General features: G+C 54.3%; 2 protein-coding genes across 2 annotated transcripts in view; one reads left to right on the top strand and one right to left on the bottom strand.

The window, feature by feature from the left end:
• The window catches only part of CSUI_000406 (uncharacterized protein), a gene marked incomplete at its 5' end in the record, with an annotated part of 31,728 nt that extends 24,512 nt beyond the window's left edge, over nucleotides 1-7,216 (top strand). Inside the window, 5 exons of the mRNA XM_068060640.1 lie at nucleotides 275-1,063; nucleotides 1,529-1,936; nucleotides 2,378-4,674; nucleotides 5,106-5,191; nucleotides 5,833-7,216. The remainder of the gene's footprint in view (nucleotides 1-274; nucleotides 1,064-1,528; nucleotides 1,937-2,377; nucleotides 4,675-5,105; nucleotides 5,192-5,832) is intronic.
• Nucleotides 7,217-9,136: 1,920 nt separating this feature from the next.
• CSUI_000405 (radial spoke protein 3 protein) lies at nucleotides 9,137-11,234 on the bottom strand (the record flags this gene model as incomplete). Its single annotated transcript, XM_068060639.1, has 5 exons — nucleotides 9,137-9,322; nucleotides 9,544-9,669; nucleotides 10,016-10,076; nucleotides 10,517-10,884; nucleotides 11,139-11,234. Coding segments are annotated over 5 exons (837 nt in total), but the record flags the coding sequence as incomplete, so codon positions are not given.
• Nucleotides 11,235-13,062: the final 1,828 nt, after the last annotated feature.

Below are 13,062 nucleotides of genomic sequence, written 5' to 3'. Positions count from 1 at the left end.
CTCTCACGTGTGTGACTGTGAGTGACAGATCTGTGGAAAAGAGGGGAGAGGGAAGCCCAGCACGTCCCATGTGTTTGTTTTTCAAAGCTCGGGACTTCTCCATTCCCTGCGCTTCTAAGGCGAACGCCGCAACAGCCTACCTGAAGCAAAGTCCTGTCCAAGTCGAACTACGACTCCTGGCTTTCGTTCCGTGCAAGCGAGTAACGGGTGACAACAAGGAAGAACGTCTGCTACCATATTGGGCAGCTTCCGTTTTTGCGTTTTTTTTTTGCAGAATGAACCTGGGACACCGCTGTCGTCTCCCGAGGCAATGCAGTCACGGAACCAAGTGTCGTCTCGAAGTGCGCTCCTAGAGAGACAACGGGCAATCAGCGTGGCAGTCGGGTCTTTGGGCTTACACCAAGGCACCGTTTCTGCAGGATCGGAAGAAGGGGATGAGACACCACCGAAACCCCTTAGAGACGGCAGACACACCGAATGCCGGAGAGGACCCGTCGGAGAAGAATTCACCTTTCCAGAAAGGAAAACAAACGCTGGCGTCACCGAATACACAGACCTGTGCAGCAGTTCGAAAGCCGCTAGTTGTTCTAGTGGCCACGAGGTGAAGCGCCACGACGGAGCACAAGTGGAAACTGGTGAAGAGAAGCCCTTCGAACAACAGACGAAACACGTCACCGACACACAACCAAAATACACAGGAAAACAAGAAGAACTCCAGGGTGGAGAGACCGCCTTCGACAGAAGTCCGAAGGCACCGAGCAGAAACTCCGGGTGCCTCGGAACTCAAGCCGGAAGACATGTCTCGGGTGGCGGGCTAGAGAGGGATCAGAACTGGTCAAGCAGCTCCTTTGTGACAGGAGCACACACACACAAGACTGAATCAAACAAAGTGTCCGCAGAAACCCGGGGGGAAATAGGAACTGACCCGGGGACAGAAGCCGAGCAGCAAGAAGCAAAACAACCATACCCAAGAGAAGAGGAAACAGTAGACGAGAAAGAACCGGGCGGGAACAGAGGGCAATCCGTCCAGGCGGACCTACTTCGTAGGGTAGCGGAGATCGAGGTAACTATCTCTTAACTGAGCAATACCAGGAGGGAATGTTTTCTGAGTGCTTAGGTTGTGTCCCAGCTTCGTGCAATAGCTTTCCCAGACCGCAGCTAGTGACGAGAATTAGTCTCCCCCCAGTTTCGCCGGTAGGCCAAATACTCATGTGATCGGATCCGAGAGCAGCTCGTGGTTCTTAGATGTCTGTGCAAGATGAAGACACTAGCCACGCATAAAAATGAAACGTATGCGTTTCGGGTGCTATTGAAGAGACTTCGTGTTGAATATCAGAGGGAAAACCGACTGCCAAAGAGCCAAAGTGTCGGCCGTTGGCGGGGTAAACAGAAGCACATTGGCTGGGAAGCGCTCCTTGGGCAGATTAGGCGTACTATAAAGACAAGAGAGCGATGGCGACCACGGCTGTGTATCTTTCCGTACTGAAAAGAGGCTTCAGGAAAAACTGTGTGTTGCTTTCTTGGACAGGCGGAAGAGGCAGCTCTGAATCAGGCAGATAATGCCGCGGCGCGGCAAAAAGAGAGGAGAAGACTTCGGCTTGCCGAGCTCGCAGAGCAACAGGCAAAATACCCCAGCACACCGGAAACCCTGGCTCTGTCACACTGGGCAGCTGAGGGACATGACCTATCCTCAGCCTTGGAAAATGAGACAGAGCTGCCCTCGTCTATCTCTCCTTCATCCCCTCCTGCTTTCTGTGAGTCTATGGTAACAAAGTCCTCCTCTCAAAGAGAGAGAGAGACGCACCAGGAGCGAAAGGCGAATCACGCGGAGTACGAAGCTATAAGTGAAGTGTCAACAAGGGCAAACACACTGCAAGAACAACGGCAACCTAGAATCGTGAATGAGGCAATGAGAAGACGAGCTGCCCTACTTTTGGTAAGTTGCAGGCCGCGCACTTGGCCATGAGGGCGGGTTTTCTTCTGTCTGCAAACAACTGTGCTTGGACCGGCAGCACAGACAATCAGTAAAACATTAGCTCCAGGTACACCACAGTTATGCTCAGGCTGATGTCTTGTCGAAGTTAGCACTTAACTGAAGGAATCCTAAGGTGCAAGACTGAGGTAGTGTAAGCAGGGCCACAGTGTGTTGCACAGTCTCTTGTTGATCAAGGGTCAGCGTCCTGAACATCAACACAAAAAGAAGAGAAAACCTCGTTTCTACCAGCAGTGCAGACAATCGTCCAAAAAACGAACCTCGGGCAAGTAGTGCACGAAGCCTGCCAGCCGAAAATTTTACCTTCCTAACAGCGCAGTGCTAGAACTCTCTGTTGCCTGGCGATTATTGAGCTGGACTACGCGGTTGCTTTCCTCGCTGCAGCGGGAGGAAGAAGAGCGAAAAAAAGCGCAGGAGCGGTGGAAGCAGAGGAAGGAAGAAGTCGAGAAGCAACAGGCCGCTCTGGCCGCCTTCAAACAGAGAAAGGCCGAAGAGGCTGCTCTGGTAAGCGCAGGGGGCAGGCGCTCGGCAGCTGAAGCTGGGCTGGCTGCAAGGCATATCGACCCCGATCCTGTTGGTAGCCATACAGCCATGTCTTTCCACGGCAGCTCCGGGAAGAATAGTCCGTCTGTGCCAGACGGACAGCGGGTTTGCTGTAACAAAAAGGGTCGAGAAAAGGGCAGCCGGACTGAAGCTACGTACAATCAGGGAAGTCCCACGCTAAACGAAGGACCTTCAGTTGGGACGCTAGTTGGAGCCGCGGGATGCAAGGCACAGGGAAGGCCAGCAAGAATGCAGCTCTGAACTTCTGCTGCAGTCAAGCCGTCCCTCCCCCCCGGAAGAAGTGGGGCGAAGGAGCGGTACGAATACATCACATCGACTATGTAATCCGACCTGTGTAAGCAGGAGAGCGGGTGTCCTGGTAGCTGTCACCACATGCCGTCGCTCCAGTATCGACTGTCCCTGCGTACTGACGCGATGGCGAACTCCCGACTGATGCCCTTCTATCCAGGCTGCGGAGAGAGCTCTGGAAGAAGAAGCACGACTGAGAAAAGAAGAAGCTGATAGGCGCTGGCACCGTCAACGGTATCTTGAGAAAACTCTCCAGTGTGCTTCAGCGCCGGCTTCCGTCTCCTATTCTCTCGCTTCTCCGTCTCCTTCCAGACTACCGTCTCTGAATTCTACAGCCCAAAACAGACTGCCTGTTCCCCCACTGCCGCCCTCCACACCCGACAGAAGTGCGACATTTGCATTTCCTGTTGAGGGAAGGACGACGCGAAGCCAAGAGAAAGCGAAAGAGAGAACGGCACAAAAGAAGAGCAGAGGCACCGGCGAAGTCGCGCCCTCCTCATTTGTGCTTTCGCGTGAAGAAGGAGGTGTCACCGACAGATTCATGGACACAATGGAACACGACGGTTCTGCAGCATTGGAGGAATCTTGCGAGGAACCCTCACCCGTATGCGGGGAAGAGCAGAGAGGCAGCAGGACACAGGAACCCACCCGAAGTACAGAATACTCGCCTGAGAGCCCCTGGGTATCCCGAAAGGACGCTAGGAGACAAGCACGGTGCTCAGCGTATGGCACCTCCGACAGCGAGAATTGTCCAGCCACTGTTCTGAACAACTTCAGCCCCCGAAGCCAACAACGGGACGCTGAGTATGGCGGGAGATGCGATGTTTCCGCAACCGGTAGTTGCGAACAAAGACCAGAGACCCGAGACTGTTACTCACTAGATGGACCGTTTGCAGTGAAGCCGAACAAGCCGTGTCCCTCTTCCTCCCCTGGACCGTCCGGCGAAGAGCACCTGAGAACAGCCCTTAGACGAGACAACCCATGGATAGAATCACAATGGGAAAATACTACGCGTATAAGTAATGGACAAATACCGGGTAGCAGGACCTTGTCCCGGCACCCCACGGAGCGCGGCCAAAGGGAGCAACCTGAGAACTCAGAGCAAATATGTGGTTCGCCAAGCGAAAATCACCTCACAGCGTCCCACGTTGATGACGAAGTACACGGCAGTCTGCTACATAATGAACTTCACAGCCCGGGGTTGCCACTAGGCCTTGTTGAGAGACTGAGATTGGGAAGGCCGCGGGAAGTGAAAGCAAAGCGAGATCAGGAGAAAGCACATCAAGAAATGGTGGTGAACTCGGCGGAGGTTCGGGAGAAGTTCCGACTCCATGCCGCTGGATTGAAGATGGTTTTTAGTCACTTCAGTGACCCGCAAGCTGCCAGCATTCCCCAGAAAAATTGGTTCAAATTCACTGCCTGTTTCAACCTCCTTCCGCAGCAGCAAATGTCACGGATATATCGACAAGGTGCGTTCGCGTCTACTCAAGTTCAGAAAGGGACGCCCAGTGAGCTGCCCAGGCAACCTTCTTCGCACTGAATCCGAAGAAGTAACTCTTTGGACTGGGGCAAGTCACGATTGTTCTTTCCTCAAGAACGTGTGGCAGCAGACTGAAACACACTGGCAACTATGCGGCGGCCCCTCCTCGGGGCCGACACGCTGCGTCCTTCGGCGGGCTCGCTGCTCAGCAGCCTCCAAAGTTACCGCGAATAGTCTGGTTTACCTTCACTGTGCGGGTGATGCAGTGGCAGGAAGCCAGATGACTCGGGGCAGCATGGAAGAGGCCCTCGTACATGTCGCTGCCGCCGCCAGCAATTTTTCCCTCGCGGTAAGCAGATACAGAAGGGTTCAACTGTAGGTGGTCCCCTATTACACCATGCTTTCTTCCTTTTCGGTAACAGACTGGGTTTGTTACCCGGTTTCCGAAGGCGGATGCTAGCTGCCTCCGAAGGCGTGCGAACTCCAGCAGGGCCGTGGGAGGTTCTCACTGTTGGACGCCCTGTGCTCGAGGCTCCGGACTGAAATTCAGTCCAGTGCACATTTCCTCAGCCGCTAAAATACCCTGCACGGCTGCCAGGACTTCTAGAGGCTCGAAAGGCAGCCTACAAATCAGCGCGGATCGTGCCCTATCCGAAACGGTGGCACGGCAGTGGCTGCTTTTTATTGCCGCATTGTTGGGACACAGTGGGGGGGTAGTGGACTGCCGCTCTGAGCTAGGCAATCTGTTTCTTTTTCCGTAGAATGGCCTTCTCGTTGCAGGAAGCTAGTCCAGAAGAAGCAGCCGCAGCAGTCGAGCGGGTCCTCCGGCACATGCGCACGCAGGAGACGAGGAGCCTTCGAGATAGGTACGAGCGTTGTCCGAAGAGAATAGGTTGCAGCACATTGACATTTTTTTGTGTTGGGAGATAGTTCTCGCAGATTGTTTTGGGGTGCTTCTAAGTGTTTCCGCTTGCCAAAGAGCGCGAGAGCTAGGGTGGTGAGTCTCCACAAGCTCGGGAGAGTCAGCATCTGAAGACGTAATCCAGGGCGCTGCGCTCCCGAGCTCGTACAAGGTAGTCTGCCTGTTGGACACGCCCATCTTCGGCAGTAGAAAGCTCTCACAAACCTTCAAGAGGAGGACACGGTTGGAGCCCTTTACATCAGACTGATGCAACGCCTTGGACACTCCCGTCACTTTCAGAAAGACAGGCCGAAGCGTCACATTTCACTGCAAGGCCATCAAAGCGCTCGCGTGCATAATTGAGTTCATTAGGGGAAAGAAGGAGCAGCCGCTGACGCCGCCCTCTGCCTACAGTGCAGGATGCAGACAGCGCCTTGCCGTGCACCTTGGCGTGCTGCTTTTTCATTCCAGACCACTTTCCGTCTAGATTATGCTTTAGATGAACTCCAAAAGTAGAGCTGTGACAGATTCAAGGCTCAAATCAACAGTTTACGTCAGAAACGTGCTCAGCAACCGAGGAATCAAGTGCTTGCTGTTGTCTCTCAGGCTTCACAGCTTCTTCGCAACCTCAAGACCCTTCCCGCAGTTCCTATCCGCTTCGAGGAGCCCGGGCTGACTGGCCATGGGTGATCCGCTAATTTCCACCGACAGGATCGCCCGCTGTAACTCTTGACATTTCGTGTGTCAGCCGTTTGAGAAAGGATCCTGACACTGAGCCTCTTCGTCCACAGGGAGGAGATGAAACCTAGAAATGAGGACTCGTTTTGCTTGCAGGGAAAAGACCCGGGTTGGCAGCTTCGCAGCAGTCATATTGAGTGACGAAACAGAGCAAAGCCAATTGAATACACATCTGCGCCCACTCGCCGGCACATATGCAAGAGTGAGCGTACAAGTTCGATAGTGCGAGCAAGCGACATGGGCAGAACCGCCGTAGTTGTTTCGCGCCGCTCATGTGGACGAAACCTCAGAGAGCAAACCAGACGAAGTGCAGTCAGGAAAACGGTATCTGTTTCGTCTTCAAATACCCCTGCAGACGACAGACTGATACGAGTTGCTCGTAATGCCTGTGCAGTTGCCCGACCGTCGTGGCCGCATTAAAACTAGTAGCTGCCCAAACGTTCTCACGTCTGCCCATTCGGCAGTCACGCCAACAACAACAGGCCGTCCCTGCTGCGGGAAAGGGCGGCAACTCTCCCTGCTGTATGGCCGGTATTCCCAACAAGTTTCTCTTGTGTCTGTGATCCTAGTCCTCCTCCTCCTCTTCTGCCTCTTCAGCTTCCCCTTGGGCTGCGTTTCTTTCAGCTTCCAGCTGCAAAGAAAAAACAAAATGATATCGGATACTTGACAGCTTTGGTGTGTATCGACTATAAGGAAGGAAAGCACTGAACTATGACGGAATTTTGCTGTCCATATAGCCCCCGGTCTTTGTAAGAAGAATGCCGAGCTCATTGATCGTTCGGAGAGCACGCAGAAGATCTACTCTTGCCACCCACCAGGGCCTCCATCTCGGCTTGTCGCGCGGCTTCTTCGGCCTCGCGCTCCAGTCTGGCTGCTTCAGCCTCTTCCCACTCCCTTTCGGCCTCAAGAGTGTCGACAGCTTCCATTTCCAGTCGTTCTTCTTCTTCCCGCTTCACTCGGGCTCTCTGCCACAGAGAAAAGTTCCTTAGTCGCTCACCGTCGGTAGAAGGGAAGCTGAAATTTGTTGCTGTGACCCGACGCCGAGGCGCCACTGCCTGTAGTCACTGCTTCAGTGCTCGGTTGTCTCGGGACAGACAAGCTGACAGAAGCTAGATAGTCTCACTGACTAAAAGTTGCAATGGTCACACTGCTACGTCGCTGATGGGAGTACGTCAGAACAAAGTATATCGGCTGCGGGCTTTTCTAGCAACCCCGGCTTCCATGGAAAACACAGCTTAGCTGCTCTGCTCTTCCAGTCTATGGCTCGGCGAACTGTTTCTCTGATACAGGCCATTTCTTTTGCGCAGAGGGTGACACCGACATCCACCCACATTCTCGGCCTTGATGCGAATCTGGTCGAGCCGCAGACGTAGCTGCTGGTTGTGTTTCTCCTTGACCCTGAGCGCAGCAGTCGGGACAGGGAGTCGGACAGCGTATGATGACGGCAGACAGCGGTCTTTCACTGCAATTTCAGCTATCGGCAGTGCAATCACCAGCTGCGACAACTTCCTCTGCCTTCCTGAGCCCGCAACAGAATGTAGGCAGTCCGGTTAAGGAGACGGGCACGGCCCCCGGTTGTCCGGTGTCTGCCTCGTGTTCGTACCGAAGCTGTCCGCCACATTATCTGCTGTTAGCTAGGTTTTACTTCGTAGGCTTCTTGAGAAGAGAAGCACAGGGGGAAGTGCCGAGCTTTTTTTTGCAAGTTTATTGAGGTTATTCGGCCATAAGTGTCCAATTTGAAGCCTACCCCTCTTCTACAGACTGTGCAAGGGCTTCGTCTTCATCCAGGGTGGCACGGAGAGCACCTGAAACAACAAGAGTGTTTTGCCATTCCGATGACCTCTGAACAAGATGGTCATCTGCTGGAGCATCGCGTGTCCTACAAATCTATTTCTCTCCAGAAACTAGGGCCCTCCCGGCTCTGAGAACACTTCCGTGAGCCCGTGTCCTTGCTCTGGAAAGCCAAGCTCGCTCAGTCGCCAATAGATCAAAAGCAGAGGCAACGTGTTTCATGAACTGTGGCGCCGTTCTCCTTTTCGCGCGACTGCCCGGTACGGCATCAGTCAAGGAGGTTTGGTGGTCAAGCGGAAGCAGTTTCACAGACACCAGTGTCTGAGGAAAGCGCAAGTCTGACAGCCGGAGTCCCCGTAATGCGTGATTGCCAAGACTTACTGTTCACGAAGGAAACAATGACGCTACGCTGGTGCTCCACCTATGAGCAGCAATACGGAACAGGAAGCACCTGAGCTGCCGTGTAGCGGCTAAGCCGGCTTCGAGATGTCGAAAGAAAAGAGAACGCGTCGCGGCCACTTGATGCAGAAAGTTTTCTAGTCTTCTCTACGAGTTCCGGATCGTTTTCTATGTCAGACACGAAACCAGAGCAGGAGCAACAGTCGGGCGACTCAGAACCTCGCAACTGCGTTCTAGCTTCCTAGGCCGGGACATAAGCAAGAGTTGTCAGTTCGGAGTACTCGGAAGGTTCCACAGCGTAAAAAGGTCAACCTGTTTGCGAGCTCGGGACCTGCCCTTCTCCAGCAGTGTGTTGGAAACTCCCCGTTTTCCGTACGTGGGCTGCTGCTCGCTTCAATACTGAAGGCCAAAACCGAACTCCTACAGCACCCTGAAAGCATATAGAGCTTGCAGGTAGTAGAGCGAATTCCAGGATAGAAAACAAGTTGAAACTAATATGGGTCTACGAGGAACGGGGCTTGTCACAGGAGCTTCTGCACAACGGCCGACGTTTGTTATCGAAAAAAGCAACCACCCAAGGCTCTCCGAGGATTCCCTGGCCGAAAACCTAGTTCTTGTTAGCATGGCACTGGCAGCATGCAACCGGTGCCTCGCGCAGAGTAAGAAACGCATCGCAGCAAGTTCGCAGAAGGGCATCTGCGTTCCACAGTGCAGCGGAAGCCATGCGGATGACTGGGACAGGAGCAGGATGAGAACGAAGGCCTCCATCACAATCTCAGTGAATGCCAACCGCTTTGGGGTATCGGACTAGAAGCCACCCCCCTGTGACGCCATGTGACTCTCTCGAGAAACGGTCGGTCCTCTGAATTCTCCTCCGCTTACGATATTGACCCCGCCAGCCAGGAGCTTTGCTCTCCGCTGAGAGGACAGCGGGTCTGGCAGCATAGTATAGCGCCCGCCTTTTTCTTCCCCCGGAGTACCTTAGGTGAGCTGAGCGTTGCCTTACCACTGTGGGATGTATGAAGAGACCAACTGAAGATGCCAGTTCATTAAGGACCAGCTGCGAGCAGCCTCGTCGGCAAGTCGCGGCGAAATCAAGGGACAGTATTTTGAGGCATGCGCTTCGTTTCACTTCGTGCCAGGCCTTCGCCTGAGCTATTCGTCTCTCCTGTAGGAAACATCAGAGGGGAGTTGGATAAGGTGGTCGACCGCTCCACCAATGTTGCCATGCCGCGCTCTCGGAAGGTTATGATCTCTCGTAGACTTCGCCACATCGCTCTGGAAGTACGTGCACGTCCCCTCGTGGCATCTGCACAGCATGCAGTGCAGACGCCTTCCTCCCTCGACAAATCGCGAGCGCGCGACGGTGGATACGCCACTCCCCATTACCGTTTCTTCCTGCCTCCGTTTCTCTGCCGCCTCGAGCCGCTGCACCTCGATCAACTCTTGCATACGGGCGCGGTCGAACTCGTCTTGTTGTTTTTGGATGGCAGCCAACTCCTCCTCTTCTATCACCTGGTTATGGGATGTCTCGCACACGAGAAGACGGTGCTTCCTGATTCTTCCCCAAACGGCTCCGCCCGAAAAAACTTGCAAGCCATATACGTGTGTACTTGTACCGAGGACGGCCTTGTCTCGCAAGACCACCTCTGGGGAGACAGTTGACTCATTGAACCTCGCTGGGTCCCCCTCGAGCTAGTGACTAAGCCCTTTCTCCTTTGGTTTGAAACTTCTACGCTACCCGTAGCCAGACACTCAGCACACAGTGCATCCAAGCTCAGTGTGTCAGTCCTTCCAGTTCCCGAGATACTGAATGCAGCTGCCTTAGCTCACCAGGGTAAGCCCGATGTGTGGTTCTTACTTCAGTAATGCTTTGCTCGAGAACCTTCCCGACGATGACTTCCAGGATGGGTATCACTTCCCTGATGTCAAAACACAGAAATCGGTGCTTTTGTGCGGATTGCATTGCTCCACCGCTCACCCGAGTGGTGACGCTTAGAACGCAACAGGTTGCCCGGAAGCTGCGACTTCGCGTCTTCTTTGAGAGATACTTCGAAGACAGCAACAATATGCAAAATGAAAGAGAAAGAGTCCAGGACGCTGCCGGTGACGTCAGCGGACGCAGTGAGAAACGCTTAGAACGGACATCAGTCATTCACTCACGGACACGCATTGTAAGCTTGGCAGCGGACAGTGTGTCTCCCTGGATGACAGTGCCTCTTTTTGTAGCCGCTGTACATGGCGCTTCTGCCAGTGAATGCAGCGTGTTGTGTCAATTTCTAGCATAGCTTTCGTGTTGGAGTGATCGAGTTCATCTTTGATGCCAACGGAAAACGCAGCGAAGGACGTTGTCAGCTCTAACGGACTGGGGAGAGTGCAGAACATTGCCTGAGGCAGGAGGACGCACTCATCGAAGTCGAACAGATCTCCGTCAAGAATCTGTGTTGCTGCGTGGACCTCCTCTCTGTGAGGCCGGAACATGGGGGTCGGAGGCTTGTCCATCCATGGTTCGGTTTGTGTTTCTGCCGTAAACTCTCTTGCGTGCTCTGTCAGTTCAATCAGATGCTCCTCTGTCTGCAACTGAATGTGTTGTCGCCCATCGACTGGTGCAGGTGTCGAAAGCCTGTCGGCTTTGAATGCATCCGCTGTAGCCCGGCTAGCTCTCTGAAGCTGCCGTTTGAGCCTCCGGGCTTCTGCTTCATTCTCGAGCTTGATCCTTCCGTAAGCGGCCTGAGTTCACGACAACGCAACACGGCCTCACCCTTACAGGCGAACCCGCCAACTCTGCAGGCCATGTATCCTATGTGAGGGCGCCGCGGCTCTTTGGTGCCGGAGTGGAACAGGGAGGCTGATACCTAGCGACCTGCCGGAGATCCCCACTTCGTCCTTTGCGAGGTCATATTGCTTGTGCGGAGCGAGACAAGCCCTTCTACTCAAATGAAAGTGATAGTTGCTACGCTCATGCGTCCCGTGAGGCTCCGTACCTGGGACAGCACTTCACCGGGTCGGCCTCGGAGGCAGTGGCCTCTGTAGACTCTCTTGTCTGTCAGGATGTTACATGGTGGGGGAAGTGACGATGAGCTGCAACGAATAAGAGTGGCTGCGACTCACACTAGGGTTTTGGGCTTGCGAGGGGTGATTTCATGCATTCACTCGTGTACACAGTTTTCGACTCCGGGCGGCCCTGGGTTCCCCTGGAATCGTGACAAGGGTCCTAGATGGGCCTGCACCACCGGCGGTGTTTCTGTCGACATGGCGTATCTCATAGTCTGTGGTGTGGCTCTGTGCCCCCAGGTCTAACATGGGTAGTAAATCGATATCTGGGGTTGGGTAAGAACTGCACGCATAATCAAGCAACCGGTCTTCATGGCCAACCAAGCGGCAGCTCGGCGCTCCACTTCTGCACTCGCAGTGATCCTGTGCTGCAGTTGAGCTGCCGTGATCGTAAACGTCTACAGTTGACTCCTCGGTTTGCACGGGCCCGGACTTGCGTTCGCCAGGAGGTCCGCGCAAACCGAGGAGACAGCACTTGTGATCATGTATTTGCGGCTGGACGGTCGAGTACTAGCACTGCGAACCCTTCTGTCCGCCTCCACGACTACCGATATCCTGCGCGTGTTAGGCAACTTGGTTTGACGGGAATTCCAGTGGCACACGAATTGTCCCCGTAGTTCCGAGGGCAGTCCGTGTGCGCAGGAATGCAAGCTTTACAATGGCGCATCACTTGGACGACTGGCAAAAAAAGGCGGCGGCCACCCGGTTAGGACGACTATTGGTGACACCGGATAAACACAAAAACAAACTGTCCCTCCGGTTAATGCGGACCGACCAACAGAACCAGAAAAAGTGGAACGCTTCGCATTCTCCCCCTGTCCGAGCAGCGAGTTCGATAGAGTCGGACAATCTTTTTCTTGTGATGGGATATGGCGGTCAAGTCAAGAAGACTCCAATGACTAGCAGCATGGTTAGTGCATACCTGGCCTTCGTAGAGTAGTCGGGGGGGGGCCGTGGACGCTTCAACGATGAATTGGCGATAGTTCTTGCCACATCGTTGGCGAACTTGTCGCCTGCAGCTGTTGCCTGATACATGCTCCCTATTGCATGTAGCGAGGTGTTGCTGCAGCCTCTGGGGCTTGCAGAGTACCCACTCGGTCCCCTCCGCGCCTGTGCCTGTCTTCTTACGCCGACAGGTCTGTGATCTAGTCGCTTCGCGGCCTCGGGGACGCCCTGATGGCCGAGTGCGACGAGCACGTGTGGGTTGTGATACCCGCGTTGCCACGGTGTGAGCAGCCTGCTTCCCTTCTTTTACTTTTGTAGCTCCCTGAACTGTTTGAGAAACTCGTCAACAGGACCGGCTCTCCTCGTTCAGTAGTATGGTATAGAAAGACACGCGAAGAACTCCGGGGACGAAAGTGACGGTGCTGGCCTTGAGCGTGGCATCATATCACCCTGCTGTGATCCCATAGAAAACAGCGTCACTACTCGCTGGAACTGCTGTGGCCACTTCCCTTCAAACCAGATCAGTCAGCCGAAAAGAAGGCAGTCAAGGCGAGCACATTATTTTTCTGGGAAGCCTAAAAGAAAAGGCGTAAGAGACCAATGGAAAGAGCTGGTTCTCTCCAGCTTGGTGTGTGCTATTCCGTGTGCGCCGTCCTGGCAGGCAATGAACATGGTCACTACTTTAGCTTGCGTGATCAGAGAGGCGGCATCGTGTGTGGAGACGGCATAAAAGCATGCCGTTCGGAATGGGGCTGTTCTGAGGGGCAGGGCCCTGGCCGCAAAAAACCCCACAGCAGCCTTACGGAAAGAGAACTCTCGCCTGAGGACTTGCGAGGCATAGAGGAAGGCGTGGGCTCCGTCTTCTCGAGTCGACATCGCCGGGAGGCCTTCGACACGGCCGTTCCTGCT

The sequence above is a fragment of the Cystoisospora suis genome (genome assembly GCF_002600585.1).
Source record: "Cystoisospora suis strain Wien I chromosome Unknown contig_173, whole genome shotgun sequence".
NCBI classification, from domain to species: domain Eukaryota; phylum Apicomplexa; class Conoidasida; order Eucoccidiorida; family Sarcocystidae; genus Cystoisospora; species Cystoisospora suis.
This window is presented reverse-complemented; position numbering and strand designations above follow the sequence as displayed.